The sequence below is a fragment of the Mirounga angustirostris genome, unplaced genomic scaffold, assembly GCF_029215605.1.
Source record: "Mirounga angustirostris isolate CCGP_5_RB_7025 unplaced genomic scaffold, mMirAng1.0.hap1 SCAF_8, whole genome shotgun sequence".
Taxonomy (NCBI): domain Eukaryota; kingdom Metazoa; phylum Chordata; class Mammalia; order Carnivora; family Phocidae; genus Mirounga; species Mirounga angustirostris.
Window position 1 is genome coordinate 116793032 of NW_026991716.1, and position 19495 is coordinate 116812526.

At 39.8% G+C, this 19495-nt stretch overlaps 1 protein-coding gene across 2 annotated transcripts in view; it reads left to right on the forward strand.

The window, feature by feature from the left end:
- MYB (MYB proto-oncogene, transcription factor) overlaps positions 1-17166 on the forward strand; it is a 35292-nt gene extending 18126 nt beyond the window's left edge. For both annotated transcript variants that reach the window (XM_064598124.1, XM_064598123.1), the window contains 5 exons: positions 143-257; positions 349-474; positions 1760-1870; positions 4010-4117; positions 15866-17166. In XM_064598124.1, coding sequence (XP_064454194.1) covers positions 143-257; positions 349-474; positions 1760-1870; positions 4010-4117; positions 15866-15982 — 577 coding nt within the window. In that variant the 3' untranslated portion in view covers positions 15983-17166. The remainder of the gene's footprint in view (positions 1-142; positions 258-348; positions 475-1759; positions 1871-4009; positions 4118-15865) is intronic.
- Positions 17167-19495: the final 2329 nt, after the last annotated feature.

Consider the following 19495-nt stretch of genomic DNA (forward strand, 5'->3'; position numbering starts at 1 on the left):
CACATATATGATTAATTCACATACCCAATTGCATATCAATAACAGAGTTTTTTCAGTACAAAAATATTGCATTTAATAGGTAGAGTGATGGAAAGGACAAATGTTCTTTCATACTGAACCAACACTTGTTTTCTTTTTAAAGTTTTAGAACTCCAGCTATCAAAAGGTCAATCCTAGAAAGCACTCCAAGAACTCCTACACCATTCAAACATGCCCTGGCAGCTCAAGAAATTAAATATGGTCCTCTGAAGATGCTAGTAAGTTTGGACCAAGTTCCTGAGGTTAGCTGGTTGATTAGCACAGACAAAAATTGTCCTCTGATGCGAACATACCCACTCTTCCTTTCAGCCTCAGACACCATCTCATCTAGTAGAAGACCTACAGGATGTGATCAAGCAGGAGTCCGATGAACCTGGAATTGTTGCCGAGTTTCAAGAAAATGGACCACCTTTGCTGAAAAAGATCAAACAAGAGGTAAACACGAGATCCTTTGGAAGGAGTGAGATATGAATCCTGCTGCCTCTGTTCCTTGTGGGCAGCTTTACATGTCTGGCATCAGGACTGGTAACAACACCACTTTTCATACAAGATTTTCCTACAAGATGTGACTAAGAGGTACTGCCAAACCGTAGTAGGTGGGGGACCTTTCATTTGGGAGGCCAAGCCACCTCTACCCGCTTCATGTTTGAGCATAAAATGTGTTAGGGAGGAGACAGGAAAGAGAAGGAAGCTTTTCGCGGTACTTTTTGTTTTTGTTTGTTTGTTTATAAACAGGCTCTGTGCCCAGCATGGAGGCCAATGCGGGCCTTGAAACTCACGACCCGACCCTGAGATCAAGACCTGAGCCGAGATCAAGGGACGGATGCTCAATCGACTGAGCCACCCAGGCGCCTCTTTACTGTACATTTTTATCACTGATACACAAATGGATAGATAATCCATAAGATTTGTAATTTGCAGATGTCATGGAGAGTTGAAATTTAAATTAAAATAATAGTATTTAACTTATAGTATAAAAGAAAAAGACTCTAACTTGCAAGGATCAAAGTTTTAGCTTGGGGGGCGCCTGGGTGGCTCAGATGGTTAAGCATCTGCCTTCGGCTCAGGTCATGATCTCCAGCTCCTGGGATTGAGCCCCAAGTCGGGCTCCCTGCTCATCAGGGAGTCTGCTTCTCCCTCTCCCTCTGCCTCTTCCCCTGCTTGTGCTCTCGCTGTCTCTTTCTCTCTCAAGTGAATAAATAAAATCTTAAAAAAAAAAAATAAAAAGTTTTAGCTTGGGTGGCAAGAAGCATTTCCAACAGGTAGATACAGTGCCTCTGGAATTTTTTTTCATATAAGGATAAATGTTTAAGAGACTGACCAGAAATTTACTCATTGAGATATGATTGACAAAATTGTAAGATATTGAAAGTGTACCACATGATGATTTGATATACATATACATTGTGGAAGGATTCTCCCTCACTGAGTTAATGGACACATCCAACACCTCACATGTTGACCTTTTTAAAAATTTTTTTGTAAGAACATTTAAGTTCTGCTCTCTTAGCCGATTTCAATTATACAATAATTATAATATACAATATATACAATATATAACGTATATACAATATACAATAAGTGTTACTAACTAGAGTCAACATATTATACATTAGATCCTCAGATATTACTCATCTTACAGAAATTTACTCTTAAGTGTCAACGTTCCGTGGGAAGTTCTAGTTCTAGAAACAACGAAGCACTTCCTGTTTGCTTGTAGGTGGAATCTCCAACAGATAAAGCAGGAAACTTCTTCTGCTCCAGCCACTGGGAAGGAGAGAGTCTGAACACCCAGCTGTTTCCCCAGGCATCGCCCGTGACAGACGTGCCAGTAAGTGCATGCCCATGTTAGGAGCTGTGGTGCCTCCCAGAATTCTCTGTGTGGCATGTGAGGCTCCTGGTTTTAGCACTATTTAATGCATCATATTTCTAAATATTCTCCGTTGCATGACTATTTCCTTGTGATTATTAATGTTGAATATAGAAATTTTGTTTATGGATTGGAAATAGATTCTTTTCCATGCAGATTTTTTCATTATTTATTTTCTTACGATTTGAGAGTCCCTGCCACTTAAAAAAATCTGTGCATGAAAATACATATTTTCATGAAAGCAGAACATTAATTTTACATTTTCTTTTAATTTGTTTGTCTTCTAAAAGTAGTATTTCCTCCTTGTTACAGTGCCTCCTGTTTGGATTTATGCAGCATCTAGAATGATGCCCGTCCATGTCTATAGCAGACGCCCTTTATTGTTCTTATTACTGTATTACTTCGCTTGCCACCATTTTTTAAAATAAACTTTATTTTTTAGAGCAGTTTTGGGTTCACAGCAAAGCTGAGTAGAAGGTACAGAGATTTTCCACACCCTGCCCCCACACCTCCCCATTGTCAACATTCCCCACTAGAGTGATACCTTTGTAACAATTGATGAACCAACATCGCTGACACTTCATCACCCGAAGTCCATGGTCTATATTAGTGTTCACTGTTGGTGCTGTACATTCTATGGGTTTGGACAAATTTATGACATGTATCCACCATTAGAATATGATACACAGTAGTTTCACTGTCCTAAAAATTCTGTGTGGTCCACCTATTCATCCCTCCACCACCAACCCCTACCCCCACCAATCCCTGGCAACCACTGATCTTTTTACTGTCTCTATAGTTTTGCTTTTTCCAAGACTTCATATAGTTAAAATCATATACTGTGTAGCCTTTTCAGACTGGCTTCTTTCACTTACGAATATGTACTTATGTTTCCTCCATGTCTTGTCATGGCTTGATCGCTCCTTTCTTTTTAGCACTCAGTTACCGCTATTTTTAAAGTTTGTAATTTGTGAATGGTTGTCCTTTATGGAGAATCAGAGCTAATAACAATTGGGAATATTTATTCAGTATGTACTAAGGGGTAAGTACAATTCTAAGAGCTTTAGATGCAACACCTCATTGAATCCTCACAACAGCCTTGCAAAGTTGGTAACACTATCATTGCCGTTATACCAACTGGGAAACAGGCACAGGGAGGCTTACTTACTGGTTTAAGATTATATAGCTAATAAGTGGTGGTTCTGGATTAGAACTCAGAAAGTCTAGTTCTAAATTTCCATGCTTTTAACCATTATACTATACTGCCATTAATTTGTAGCTCTAAAATATTTTGGTCCAATATACAAAATAAATAGTTCTCTAACTAGAGCTAAGTAAATCTTTCATTTTTATTTTTTAAAAAAGATTTATTTCTGGGCGCCTGGGTGGCTCAGTTGGTTGAGCGACTGCCTTCGGCTCAGGTCATGATCCTGGAGTCCCTGGATCGAGTCCTGCGTCGGGCTCCCTGCTTGGCGAGGAGCCTGCTTCTCCCTCTAACCCTCCCCCCTCTCATGTACTCTCTCTCTCTCTCATTCTCGCTCTCTCAAATAAATAAATAAATCTTTAAAAAAAAAAAAGATTTATTTCTTTATTTTAGAGAGAGAGAGACAGAGCACGAGCAGGAGGAGGGGCAGAGGGAGAGGGAGTGAGAGAGAGAGAATCCCAAGCAGACTCCCGACAGAGTTCAGAGCCCAATGCGGGGCTTGATCTCATGACCCTGAGATTGTGACCCTGAGATCATGACCTGAGCCAAAATCAAGATTCAGATGCTTAATCAACTGAGCCACCCAGGTGCCCCAGTCTTTCATTTTTAAAAGCATGGATTTACCAATCCCTTTAGCAGATGTTTTTTTGAGTGCCCACCTCCTGCCTAGAACCATATCAGACCCCAAAGCTTTCTGTTTTAGTGGTGTTTGCCACAGTGGGATTAGGGCTGGGGCATAGCTAAGCTCAGTGAGAAGAAAATTTCTGGCAGATTCCTGCATTTGTTCCTGCTCATGTGTATCCCTTCATAATAATCTCCTCTCTGCGGTGTCAAAATTATGTCAGCTCTCATATTCTGCAGACTCATTTAAATTTCAAATTGTTCTTTCCCTTTAGAATATCCTTACAAGTTCCGTTTTAATGACGCCAGTATCAGAAGATGAAGACAATGTTCTCAAAGCATTTACAGTACCTAAAAACAGGTCCCTGGCAAGTCCCTTGCAGGTAATTACTATTCCAACTTTGGTGTCTTAAAAGCCATTCACTGAAATACTGTCATCTGGAGGGTTTTTTGGGGTTGTTGTTTTTTTTTACGACTTTAGTTATAGAGGAATGATGCTTTTTAACAACTCTTGATGTCTAAAAATCTCCTAACGTTCCTTATTGCCACTCACATGAGACACAGCACAAGTTTTTATTAGAGCAGGTTTTCAAAGCCTGATGAAGTGAAACATTTCTTACTGTGACTGAGGGCAAGATCATGGCATATACGTGTCAACATCTCCCTCTTCTGCTCTTACACATTTCATAAAAAGTTTATTGGTATAGTTCTTTTTTTTGTTTCAAAATTCTTACTTTTTACGCTTAATTAATAAGCCATCAAAACTCAGGCACTGTTTGGATTTTAAATGAAGTTTGAAATTAGCTAGTTGGAAAATGATTACAATCTATTTGACTATCAGAATAAGAAAGTCAGCTGCCAGGGTTGTGTGGCTAAGCCGTAGTTGACCATCTGCTGCTGGGTTTTAATATCAAAAGAGATTGCCCTTATAACGCTGAAGCAGTGTATGTTGATGAAATACAGTAAATTCCAAATTAATCCCAAGCCAAATATAAGTAAGAATGCAAATTTACTCCCCTAAAGTATTTAAAGCAGTTCTCAACATTAAGTAGCCCAGTACCTAGCCACCGGCAGAGCCTTCCCCTCCATCCCTCTGAACTACACTGAGGGAAACTTCATAAACCCCAGAGCATATAGAGAACCTGGAGTCCGAAGTGGAAAGTGCTATTTGTACTATGAATTAGAGGTTGGCGTGCTTTGAGAACTTTTTTTCTCTCTCTCTCTCTCTCTTAAGGGCTTCCCCATCATTGTGGTAGGCTTTCTCCCCACAAATTGTGAGAATCTTAAAACTTCCCCTTTTTAAGTATTTGTGATATTTAGTATTATTTTTTAAGAAATACAAATACAGCTAGAAGGGCTGTAGGCACATTTTGTTTCTTAATCAGATTGCTTTCTTATGGCCTCTATCTGATTCAACAGTTTTGGTGAGAGATTGACGGTTGACTGGAGTATAGGACACGGAAGAGGGAAAGCCAATGCTTGGGGGGGGTGGGGGGGAGCCAGTTCTGGAGTGTTCCTGAGTCAGTCAGGCCTGGGTAGTCAGGCCTGGGTATCACCAAGAATTGGGACAGGAAGAAGAGAGCAAACTCCATCGAGGCAGAAGGGGGACACAGAAAGCAGGCTAGAAGGATGTCAAGGCAAAGGTCAGCTCTTTCAAAATTTTACCTACACTGATCCTGGCTCCAGAAGGGCAATGCATTCTGTTTCTCTTTCCCTCTTTCTTCCTAAATACCTGGCCCTTGGTTTCCAGAGCCTAGAATTTGACCATTGCTGTTAGTACAGTAAGCTAGAGTAAATCTTACATATATTTTATAACCTAGTCTGGGATTCAACCTATATTTACAGTAGTATAGAAAAAGGGCATTCTGAATTTCAAAGAGTAAACATGTAAGTATATTTGAGGACAGTTTTCATGATGTAAGTAATTATCATTACATAAGTTGAAAACCCCTGATTACTACTTTCCTAAAATTGAATCCTAAAAGCTTTTGGCCTAACTGAATAGTGTTTGGCCAAAACCATTAGAGCTGAACATGGTACTGATATAAAATATATGTTATATAAAATTGGCAAGTGGTATACAATGGAATATTATGCAGCCATCAAAAAAATGAAATTTTGCCATTTACGACGTGGATGGAACTAGAGGGTATTATGCTAAGCGAAATAAGTCAATCAGAAAAAGGCAAGTATCATATGATCTCACTGATATGAGGAATTTGAGAAACAAGACAGAGGATCATAGGGGAAGGGAGGGAAAAATGAAATAAGATGAAATCAGAGAGGGAGACAAACCATAAGAGACTCTTAATCTCAGGAAGCAAACTGAGGGTTGCTGGAGTGGAGGGGGGTGGGAGGGTTGGGGTGGCTGGGTGATGGACACTGGGGAGGGTATGTGCTATGGTGAGTGCTGTGAATTGTGTAAGACTGATGACTCACAGACCTGTAACCCTGAAACAAATAATACATTATATGTTAATAAAAAAAATTTTTTTTTAAATTGGCAGGTTGTCAGTACTATAAAAAAGTAAGTTGTCAGATTTTTTTATCTTACATGCTGTTGTATTTTTTTAAAAAAATGATCAGTATGGAACTTAATTGTCGATGTATTTATATATTATTTAATGAAAATATTAGTTATCTTTGAGACTCAAAATTAAGTAGTGACCTGTTCTATTAATCTATATTTTCTACCATATAAAGGACTCATATTTGGCACTCTACAGATTCTAATATCTGTATATTGGGATTAAGCCATTCACGTACATCATGTGGTGAAGGCAGTATTTGTCAATTCCACTAAATGAAGTAATTGAGATCCAGAAGTTAATTTTAAAGTCAATGCTTCTATCTGCACTATATGATTTACTGATTTATACTGCTTAAATATATCTTAATAACCTGCTATAATAGATAACTAATTCATTTTAAGAAATACTCATTAAATGAATGAATAGTACACACCAAGTATTTCCATTGTTTTGTGTCATGGAGCTCTAGCTTCTGATACCATAGAAATATGCGATTTCTAAAATGTTTTAAACTTCTGTTGATAAATATTGGAAAATTCATCAAATGAATCTCGATATTTAAATGTATATTGTTTATATTTCATACAGTCCTGATTCAACAATATTTACATAAGTTTTTATGCAATTTGGTAATTTTGTTTGGTTAGGACATAATACTTTATCATATATTTCCATTGATAATTCAATTTGACCTAATTAGGCAGATTGCTCATGAACAGTATTATTGAACAAATGCATTTCTTACATGATCTGGCTTTTCAGCTTGAGAGTACTTTATACAACCTGTAGCTTTTGTACTTTGTGCTTATAATAAATCAAATATTGAATGGGATTTTAGCTGAATAGTCTAGATATTTTTATCATAGTGCTTTTAATTAAAACAACTAAATGTGATTCCTAAAATATTTTAAAATTTTGATACTTCTAAAATGTAAGATATCTGCCACATGTATAGGGCAATTGAGTGTCTATCCACCCAGTAGTCTAGATAACTTAGGTACAAGAACAGTCTATTGAAGACCACAGTAATTCTGTGTTCTGTCATTTCAGTTTTAATCATCCCTGGATTAATTATGGCAATAACACATAAGGCAGAGCAATTACTGTTTTTGAGGCCAAAATACTGGACCCTTATGGTTCTAGCTCCTAATGTACATAGAAATGCACGTGCTTATACATAAATATGTATAAATTACATTTGATATTCTAAAACTAGAAATGCAAGAAGCTATGAGTTTAACATTTTATTATGACAAATTTCAAACATACATAGAATTATAGAAAATATTCTGATTTAGATTTAACAATTATTAACATTTTGCCATATTTACTTCATCTATTTTTTATGAAGCATGTTAAAATTCCAGACAATATGATGTTTATTCATTTGTGTACTTCCAGATGTATCTCTAAAACTAAAGATGTTTTTCTGTATGACCTAATACTGTCATCACACATTGTTATTTACAATAATTCCTTAATATTCTAATTCTCAGGCTGTATTTAAGTTTCCCCATTAATCCAAAAAAGAATCTTTTTTATTTTTCTGATCAGAAATGAAACAGTTTCACACAGTGCATTTTGTCGTTAAGTCTTTTAAATCTCTTTTAATCTCTAGACCAATGTTGTCCAATAGAACTCCTGTAGTGATGGAAAGGCTACTGTCCCATGTGATAACCACTAGTCATATGTGGCCAGAGCTCTTGAAATGTGGCTAGTGCCACTGAGGAACAGAATTTTCAGTTTCATTGAATTTACATTGGTTTCACTTAATAGTCATATTTCCTTCCGCTCTTCCTGGAATTAACCATTTCCCCAAAGAGCTCTGATCCTTTCAGTGGGAAACGGTATGTAGAGACCAAAATCAGGGTGCTAAGTATGTCTGTGTGTTCTGTGGGTTGTCATTGGGAACCAGTGAATTTTAACAACTCAGAACTCTGAGTTACAGCCCGTAAAGTATAATGCTTACATAGAGGCTATATTATCCATTAGGCACAAATAATGTTCTATTTGTTTTTAAAATTATTTATGCTCAATCTTCTTCCAAAAAGAATTTGTGGCAGCCGCACAATCTTATAATTGTTGGATTTCTTTTTCCTTTTTAAAGGTGCTTTAATTTTACATTGTACCAGTAAACAGGGACTCATAATAAAAATGTTCTGAGACATTTTTGATATTTGTGTCTTTCATGCAGCTTAGAATATGTGAGATTTTCACGTTGGACAGTTGTACCATTTTTTCCCACGTTGTGTGGGGGTAGCGGATGGAGTCTAGAAAATGATAAAATTATCTAATTTGGGGAAATAAAATTCAGCTTAGAAAGCTTGCAGTTTGGGACAGGAAAGAGATTCATGGTGGAACACTATTCAAAAGTTACCCTGAAAGAGCCTGAGGCAGACACACACACACACACGCACACGCACTCGCACACGCAAAACTCCCTCCTCAGCATGGAGAAAAGAGCTGCCTATTTTCTTCAATATGCTTTCAATTTGCTTTACGTTTTGAAATAAATATATTATGCTAATAAATATTTCTTGAGGTAGACATTTTCATTGGTAGATCTGAAACTGTACTTGTTATAAGCCTTCTGAACTTCTGTATTTTTCTCTTAAATTATAATTTCCTTTTATTCCTATTTAAAACCCAAGTGTAAAAGATGTGTTCATATGCTTTTTTACTCACTCACTTTCCTCTTTTTTGTAACCACAGAATGACAGCCTTAAATTTTAATTTCCTGACTTGGCTTGTCATGGCCTTACTTTTGTAAAACAGTGAATTCAATTTAAGTGAATTTCTCAGGCCATTATTATTTAAACACATTTGCACAGCATTGAGGAATCTTAAAATATTTTTGCAAGCAGATGAGACTCACTTTTTCAGTTCCATATGTTTTTGATTGCTCCTATCTTTACATGAATTGTTAATGAATTTTTTAAAAAGTAGGGCAAACCCTTTTTGTATGATCGGCATTGCTAAAGAGCAAAATAAACTAGCACGCAGATAACAGGAACCTGGTTCTAGTCTAGACTCCACCATTTTCTGATTGCGTGATCCTAACTCATTAACCTCTTCAGACCAAAATGCTCTCATCTATAAATTGAGGACTATAGTATGTCCTCCACTCATCAGATAAGGTTGGTAGGAAGATGAAATGGAGATAACATTGCTTTCAAAATGGCAGCCCAGTTGCCCATAGACATTGGTGGTCTCTGTTATTAGGCAAAGGCTATACACAGTCTCTGTCAGAAAGACAGGCAAGGAGGCCTCCTGTATAGCCAGGGCTTCTTGCCCTGTGGTGTACTATTTCCTCTAGCAAGCTCTTTCTCATTCCCTGTTTCACTCTTGCAGAACTGTGTCAGTGGGTCACCCAAAGAGACAGCTGACTCAACTCATTCCTGAAATAAAGGTAGTCTTTAGACACACACACCAAAGAATGTGGTGTGGTGGACATGAAATAACTGATTGACTGGTCTTCTCTATTTTTCTGCTGCTTGTGTTGGCGTGTCAACAGACATGGAAGACAGTCTGTCTACGTGTGACATAGGTCTTTCCAGGCATTTCTTAATGTAGTATGCTGTTGTTGACCTGCTCCCTTGGATACTTCTGTACTCATCTGGTTCTCCCTTGGGTCACTTTTTTCCACTTGCCCCAGCAAGAATTCACATAGCCATTGGCAGTTACATTTCAGTGACCCGCTTTCAATATATGTTCTAAATCAAGCAAGTTGGCCCTATACAGCTTTTGGGTTGAACTAGGAAAGGCCGAATGAGGCGGGGGGAGGATATCAAGCTCAGATTTAGAGTGCCCTGCCCCAGGCATTACAAGATACGGATTTTGTTTGATTCGCCTTGGTAAACACTATGATGCTCGGGCCAGCAAAGATAGAATTGCTTTGGAGCAATTTGGCACTTGTCTTAATCTTAATAGTCTGAACTAATATGTGACGCCCTAGTCTATGTGATATAAACTGTTTGTAAAGTCTAAAAACATGTAAGAGAGAGACCCCTGGAGACATCTAGGACAAACTCCAAACTGGGGAAAAGTCTAGCCACATTAGCAACAGTTAACTTAGGCTTGGGTGGGGTGGAGGCTGGTGGATGGGGTGACTTCCAATCACTGTCTGGGCCTTTAATTCCCTAACTTTTAAGGCTCTTTTCTATGAGAAGTTAAAAACCCTGAAGTTGGGGTCATTTCACTGTTTTGTGCAGACATAGGGAGGCATTCATGCGTGAGAGAAGTTGGCTATTAACCTTACCTTAGTGACATTTCATCACCAGTCCATCCCTGACTTTCAAGATTCAACAGCTTCCAAGGATTTTACATTATCTCTTATAATTGATACATCTTTAAAAGATGCCCTTTGGGAAAGGAATTCTGACTTTTAGAATTTTAGTCCACAGTAAGTATTTTCTTCAGTTGGGTTAAATAGAATAATCAGATAATTCTTATTCTTACTCATTAGGACACCTGTTTATTATTTAAAAAAAAAACAGAACGAAAGAAAAATACAGTACCATCTCATGAGTTGCTTTGGTTTTACAAAATCATTTTTTTATGACTGATGCAAATTTTTTCATTAGGGCTACGAATTGGAAACCTTGCCAAGGTTTTTGACATCAGCTATTGTGTGAAGCTGCAGTATGAATATAATAATGATAGCAGTTGTTCAGCATGATGAAAAAACTATATTCTAAAGAAAAACGTGAAGATAATCTAATTCTGACAGAAAACCACCTGTGGACGTGGTGGTCTTGTCTCATTTTATTTCTTCTGTTTTCCACAAAGGATCAAGTATTTATTTAAAGTGCCTTGGCAGGATATCCCAGTTAAAGCTTTGACAGTCTGTTTACAGTTCACTTCTGCCCCGGGGGCAATTAAAGGCACATCACAGGATAAACAAGGTGACTCTCAGGCTAGAGGAGGAGGATGTGCCGTAGGATTATTAATGTTGAAATGACTTAGCGTTCGAGTGACAGGTCTGCATTAGCACAAGAATTCATGTGCAGAAATCCATAATTCTTATCAATTCTTTAGTGTAAATGAAACTAAAATTTAAGAAGGAATAAGGAGGCACAAAGATATATATGACAGTATTAAAAAATATTCTTCTAGCACGAAGACATTTAATCCCCCTTTGTCAAAACTCTTCTGTCTGCTTGAGAAGTTGGCCAAGGGCCCCAGGGCTTCAAGGTAAGGAGAGAGAAGGAACTAGCAAAAGAGGAGGCGACCGTCATGTCAGCTGTTGGACCTGAGCACTTCTTCTCTTACCTGAGTACTTGACCCTCTGCTCTTCCTTAACTCTCACCCTGTCGGTCTGTGTCTGCCCTGACCAGTTTTTCATTCATTGTTGCGAGAAGTACTCACACCTGCAGAAAAGGAGCTGCCCGCTCATGCTGCCCACTGGCCTTTCTGTTCTACACACAGTGCCTACTGGGTCCTGGCGTTTGTCTGCACTGGGAGATTCAGGTGTTCCAACCCAGGCTCTGAGCTACAGGGCTTATATGCCCTTGAGATGCTCCATTTCCTGGAATTTAATTTGTTTCTTGGAAAATTCTGTTTTGACTTAGGAAAAGCTGACTGTTTGAAAAGTTTCCTTAAAATACTAATTAAAAATATATGGTTTACCTTTTTTTATATTGATCTTGTTTTAAATATCCAGTCCTAGAGAAAGAGCCAAACATGAATAAAGTGGTGAGCCATGTGGGAGATCCAATAAGAACACAGTCAAATTTCAAGTTAAGAATAGATGAAATTGAGGACCGCCTGGGTGGCTCAGTCTGTTAAGCGTCTGCCTTCGGCTAAGGTCATGATCCCAGGGTCCTGGGATCGAGCCCTGCATCAGGCTCCTTGCTCAGCGGGGAGCCTGCTTCTCCCTCTGCCTCTGCTGTTCCCCCCTGCTTGTGCTCTCTCGCTCTCTCTCTGTGAAATAAATAAAATCTTAAAAAAAAAAAAAAGAATATAAGAAATTGATAATACTCAGTATTCAGTTCTCCTGAACAGATTCTGGGAATCCTGAATTAACTTAGGTACTGTATGGCCAAGGGTCAGAACCTGACTTTTACCAGGAGACATGGTAAAAGCAAGCAGGAGATTGTTTCCACATAGTATTTTAAGATATGTAATTTACACGTTTAGAAAATTAGGTCTATATTTATTGAAGCACAGATAAGTAGAAAAATTCCTTTTTTCAAATTTTTAAAATTTAAATTCAATTAATTAACATATAATATATTATTGGTTTCAGAGGTAGAGGTCAGTGATTCGTCAGTCTTATATAATGCCCATCATGTGCCCTCCTTAATGTCCATCACCCAGTTACCCCATCCCCCACTCCCCTCCCCTCCAGCAACCCTCAGTTTGTTTCCTGAGATTAAGAGTCTCTTATGGTTTGTCTCCCTCTCTGCTTTCGTCTTTTATTTTTTCCTCTCTTCTCCAATGATCCTCTGTTTTGTCTCTTAAATTCCACCTCTGAGTGAGATCATATGATAATTGCCTTTCTCCGATTGACTTATTTCGCTTAGCATAATACCCTCTAGTTCCATCCACATCATTGCAAATGGCAAGATTTCTTTTTTCTTTCTTTTTTTTTTTTTTTGATGGCTGAGTAGTATTAAGTAGCAAAATTCTTAACTGGAGAAAATAGAAACATTTGTCCCTGCTTCTCGCTCTTCTCTCCAACCTCACCTTCATTCCCCTTTCCCCTCCATCTGTATGTATTCTCTCAAAATAGGTATTTTGGGGTTTAGTGTGTATCTTTCTGTGATTTGGGATTTACATAGAAGATATTGGCATATGAAGGTATTTCCTTCTGCTGCCTCTTTAGTCGCTTGTTTTTTAAGATCTGCGCACTTGGTTCTGAGCGCTGCACAGTCCTTCGTGCAGACGTCGGCCATATTTCTCTCTTCACCCTCGAGTAATGACCGGTCACGCCGCTGCAGTGACAACAGATATGCCAACTCAGTCACTGAAACGGTAACACCAACTTTTACCTTTTTTAATCGGGCTTCGTGTGTCAATTTGGTGTTTCAGTGCAGCACTGAACAATTTAGCAACAACATGTAAGCGACTAACTTAATTGAAATATGGAATTTATATGGACAGATAGACACCAGAGAAACATGTATATTTAATCTGCTTGCTTGAACCTGGAGAACCATCATTTATTCAGAACTATTTCAAAGAACTGAAAATCAACAAAATCAACCTGGTGATTTTGTTTAGGAAAAGATTCAGTGTGACCCAGTGGCAGACGTCGGCCCCAAACAAATGTCTGTCATCTTTGTGATACACAGCTCCAGGAAGATATTATGATAATCCATCTTGCTATGTAGTATTTCAGGTTACATGGTGAGCCTCTGAGCCTTCAGAGCAAAACAAGTGTAAACTTAGACGATGTCCTTTGCATTCGTGGTGAGACTGCTTGGCAGATGGGGCAGAAGCCAGGAAATCCACTTTGTGTCCTGTGCAAGCTCCCAAGTTAGAAACATGGCACCAGGGCACCTGGGTGGCTCAGATGGTTGGGCGTCTGCCTTCGGCTCAGGTCATGATCTCAGGGTCCTGGGATCGAGTCCGCATCGGGCTCCCTGCTCCTCGGGAGCCTGCTTCTCCCTCTGCCTCTCTCTCTCTCTCTCTCTCTCTGTCTGTCATGAATAAATAAATAAAATCTTTAAAAAAAAAAAAAAGAAAGAAAGAAACATGGCACCATAGGCCTTCTGTCACTGATACTTTGTTCCAGCCACTAGGCTAGGAAACCCCATCACCATACAAACGCCATGTTCACTCAGAATGATTCCTCTTTGCTACAGAGCCTGATGACTTTGATTCCACCCCCCCCCCGCCCCCCATCTAAACGCTTCTTCCTGCAATCCAAGACCTCGCTGGGCTGAGCCCACAATTTTCCACTGTTAAGGACACTAATGAAGTAGCATCCTACACTCTCAAGGGCCTGGACTCAGCCCAGCTTCACCACTTCTTAGCTGGACAACAGTGAGGATGTTGCCTGCACTCTCTCTTCCTTTACCGTTGGCGGGTCTACAAAACAGGGGCACTGATCCGTCCCTGTGCCTCCGGTATTTTGTGTGGGGATTACGTGAGATGAAAGATGGAAAACACTCGGAAGCATGGCTGGCACATGGTGACACTTGCTGAACGTTGTCACCGAATCCACCAGATCTTCCTCTCTTGCAGTCCCTCCCAGAAGCAAGGTACAAACTGCAGCTTCCTGGTTCTTTTGTGCTATTTCTCTACCCAGGGTACATTCCTTCTTTCTCACCTGCCCATCTAAGTCCGCCTTTTCTTGCTCTCCCTGGCAATGTCTCTGTGCGCCATCCCCCCTTCACTGGGCACGGCCCACGAACCTCCCATGCTGCCTGTTGTCCCCCCCACCTGGTTCCCACGTGTTCACTTTGTCCCATACAGGACACTGGAGGCTCTAGAAAGCAGAGGCCTTTCTTGGCTTCTTCTTTTGTCCCATGGGAAAACCCCTCTTGGGTGTCCATAGCAGGAAGAGTTGTGCTTTGAATAAACCACTGGTTTAGTTTTGAGCTCACAGACCCCAAATCTGCTTGTGTTTCTGTGTCCCCCTTTGCACTGACTGCTAGAGAGCTCAGAGACAGGCTTGAGGCTGACACTTAGTTGGCTCACTGTACTTCGTGACGAACGTTTTACATAAAAATATCACACCATCATCGTGTTATTTTTTCCATATTTCCCCATGACCCTGCCTCATCCACTGTCTAATCCCTGTTATCTTATATTTATTTTGTGAGCATCATAAATCCTTTCAGGAATGAAGTAGAGCAAAACAGTACATATTTCAGTTGGAAGCAGTATGGAGGGAAGGTAGGGCCTCGGACTGTTCAGGAGACAAACCTGGGGTCAAAGCCACTCCACTCCTCACCCTTGGAGCAGCTTTGGGCAGGTTATGTCCACTCTCCGAGTCTCCATTTCCTGCCCGTTTGAAGAGAGAAGGAACCTCCCCCTCGGGGTGCTTGTGCTATGTCGGTGAGATCGTGACCGTGATGTGTCAAACGCCGGACCGGGATGTCGATGCGGCCTAGCAGATACTAGTTCATCTGCATCTTCCAGGGTGTCTTATCCTGGTGAACAGAGATTTCTAAATTAATTGATGCTTCATTGATAATACAAAATATATACTATGTTTAGGAGGTGTGAGTCGATTCCAGCACCTGTGGGAGCTTCCTCCCTCAGAGAACTGAAGCCCTCACCAGTTTGTATAATGAGGAAATGCCCAGAGGCATCTGGGAGGATTATGCCCATTCCCCATCTCCAACTTGGCAAAAATCACCCTAGTGGACAAAAGGCACTCGAGGGCGAAGATGCAGCTGTAGCTTATGATCTTGGCTGAAGTGGGGTTTCCTCTCTCTTAGCGGTAAATGATTTCTGATCACTACTATCACTTCAGGACTCTGGAGTCCCCGGGGTGAGATTTTATCTGACGAAGGCTCCCTGGTGTCTACTTTTGCCGGCGGGAGGTCAGAATTCCCTGTGCTGGCCTTGCTGGGACTGGGAATCCTTCAGGGGATGAGGCATGGGTCCCCTGTCTAACCTTGCTGTTGGCCTCTTTTGCCCCATTAGCCTTGTGGCGGCGCCTGGGAAGCTGCATCCTGTGGAAAGACAGAAGATCAGATGACGGCTTCTGGTCAGGCTCGAAAATACGCGAATGCCTTCTCAACCCGGACTCTGGTCATGTGAGACATTTCTAGACAAGCATTATGGTTTTCAGAACACTTCAAGGTGACTTGGGATATATCATTCCTCTACATGAGACTTTTCATGAATGGGAGAAGAGCCTATTTTTGTTGTGGTACAACAGCTGAGAGCAGCACCAAGTGCATTTAGGTGGATGAAATCTTGTGGGATTTCACCCAACTAAAAGGATTTTAAAAAAATAAATAAATAAATGACAGTCTTACCTAAATTACTAGGTAATGAATTGTAGTCAGTTGTTAATAATCTTAATGCAGATTTTTTTAAACCTAAAATGATTTATCTGTATTTTAGAGGACCGACGGATCAGTATTTTTTCCTGTGATGAGGTTTTTTGAAATTTTACACACACACACAAAGGTACTCCAATATATCACTTTTCTCGATCACTAAACACGATGCATTACTGTAGATGTTGGCTTAATACCATGGGATCATTAATCAAGATCGTAAATGCTCATTTATGGTTAATAACATTGGAGGTGCATTTATTGTACTAAACCATTTTATGTGGGGTTTTTTTTGTTAGCTTGCTTTGAAAATTATTACTGTATGAAATAGTTTTATAAAAGAATTATATTTTTATTCAGTAATTTAATTTTGTAAATGCCAAATGAAAAAATGTGTTTTGCTGCTATGGTTTTAGCCTGTAGACATGCTGCTAGTATCAGAGGAGCAGTAGAGCTTTGGATGGAAAGAGAAGAAACTTGGTGTTAGGCAATTGACTATGCACTAGTATTTCAGACTTTTTTATTTTTTATATATATATATGTACATCCCCCCCCCCTTTTGTAATACATTGGAAAACTTGTTTGGGAGATTTTGCATTTGTTGTTGTTATTGTTTTTTATTTTTTTATTTTCTTGTTATTGTTGGTTTATAAGAGCATGCATTGCACTTCTTTTTTGGGAGATCTATGTTGTTGATGTCTTGTGTTTTGTTTTGAGTTCACTCTCACTATTCTTTAATTCAGGGGTTATGTGTTTGATCAGCGTCCCCCATGGTTTCTGAGTGTATGGGCTCAGAACTGCTGTACAGAGCCTGTGTTTGCCGCTGGAGTCAGATTAGGGGTGCCTTAAGAATATTTGGTGCACGATGTCTGGCACTGAACTTGGAGATGACAGTGTATTTACTGCCTTGTAGAGAAATAAAGCTGTGTCCTTATTTTACTTACTTTTGGCGTCTCTCTTGTGATTGTGGACGATAGTCATGCTTTTAAGAAAATGGAGTGAATTTGGAACATTTTCTTGCGTTAATAATTTGTGCACCATCTGAACTTCATGTGAAGGAGCCACGAATCCTTACTTTAGAGAAAGAAGAACAAGCAAACCAAATTCAGTAGTTGACAACATAATCATGAGCAGAGGGACAACTGGGAGGAATCCTGCAGAATGTGTTAGGGTTCCAGCAGCATTTGAACTGGGATAACAGGTACTGGTACCACGGATGGTGGGGGGGGAGGAGGACCACAGGGTTGGTGCATGGAGAGGGAAAGTCATGGAAAGCAGGAGCCCTAGAGAGGAGCCATGACCTTTGGGGACCTCACAGGGAGAAAGCCAAGGGTAATGCCTGACTTTACTTCCATCCCTCCCATCTCTGTCAAGGGTCCTCATTCACAGAACCAACTGGAAGCTAGAGGGCAAGGGAGCCCCTGGATGTAAGGCCAGTCAGCCTGTGAGGGCAGAGCCAGAGGACATTTATCTGTTAGGGCAAGAGTAGGGCATCCCAGCTGAGTCACCCATGAAGTTTACCTCCCGGTATTAGAGATGGGTCTCCACTGCTCTCCATCTCTCAGCTTGCCATTCTTTTCCCCATGCTACAATGGACCTCTCACACAGCTTCCTGATGATTTGCTCTAGTCACCCTTGTCCAGCTCAGACTTGGCATTCTCACTTGGCATGATGCATGTGGTGCTCCTAGAGCCAAGGATTTATGACCCCAATCACGAATCTTTAAGATTGTCTAGGGGGCGCCTGGGTGGCTCAGTTGGTTAAGCGACTGCCTTCGGCTCAGGTCATGATCCTGGAGTCCAGGGATCAAGTCCCGCATCGGGCTCCCTGCTCAGCAGGGGGTCTGCTTCTCCCTCTGACCCTCTTCCCTCTTGTGTTGTCTCTCACTCTCTCTCTCAAATAAATAAAATCTTAAAAAAAAAAAAAAGACTGTCTAGGGAAAAAAAAAGGAAGAAAGAATAAAAAGACTGCTTAGTATTCTTCAACTATCTTTCTGAGAGGTAATAACACATCATCTCAAAGACAGTGTTTTTATATTCATGAACTCTCAGAGTATGTTCTAGGTGCTGACTCTGCCCCTTACTTGCATCCGAATCTTCGACAGGTCACTGGCCTTTCTGAGACTTTTTTCTTCATCTGTGGCATGAGTTCGTTCCTACAATGAAATCTTGTGAAGTAATCCACTATCCAAATGATTGCTATTACATGTGCTTTCCATAATTAAGTAATGCATGCCCTGTTGTGTGTCAGATGTTCATCTGACGATGTGCATTGCTGATTATAGAGTTAAATGTAGAGGTCGGGTTATAACTCTTGAAATAAATTAATGGCAAGAGTGAATTCAACATTTTACAGAACTGAAATAAATATTTACTTTTCCAACAAGTACATGACCTAATAACTAGAAACTAAAAACCTGAACTAAATGAAAAACAGTGCAGATTTAGGTTTTATGTATAAATACTCACACTCCTATAACACCCATTTCCTAAGCATCTCTGAGACATTTATTTGTCCTGTCCTTGTTTTTAGCCATCCTCCTCTCTCTAGCAGAGCTTTAGGCAGGAAAATGGAAATGGCGTTTCTTACTACTTCAAGGAAAGTTTGTCCTTTTGAGTTCCTGTGTGTAAAGCTTTAGTCCACATGTGCACATCTGGAGAACAGGAGAGATGCCGAGAAATTCTGATTTGTCTCCCGGCTGATCATGGGGTTAATAATTCAAGATGAGAAAGAAGTGTGAGGAGAAATTTCTTTGTTTCTTTGGAAATTATAAAATATTAGACCTGGAAAGGACTTTAGACATCATAAGGGGCTGCCCCTGTTTTGTCACTCTTAAAGCCCAACCAACTGGTCTGAACTGAATTCAGAATCGGCCCTTTACCAGCTCTGTGACTTTGTGTAAGTTTTACTGAATCTCTCCGAGCTTCACATTACTAAGAGTGTATTTTACTTATATTGGACATAAAGGTCCATCTCAAGGTTGTTGGATATTTTGAAGATGACATGACAGAGTAAATGCATTCTTGCATCTTTGTAAGATGTTGCAGTGCCCACTGATTGGGTAAGTGGCCATAATGACTGATGATCAATCAGAGAAAAAAACATGTCTATTACCTAGCAATGGAGAAGTGAATAGCACTGAGACCCATGTCCCTGATTGTGTTAAATCTATTCTTTGTATGCAAACTGACTTTAAATCTAAATTATATCTTCTCAAAATGTTCCTAACCATTCTAAGATGTCGTTATTTAATATATATTTCCCCTTC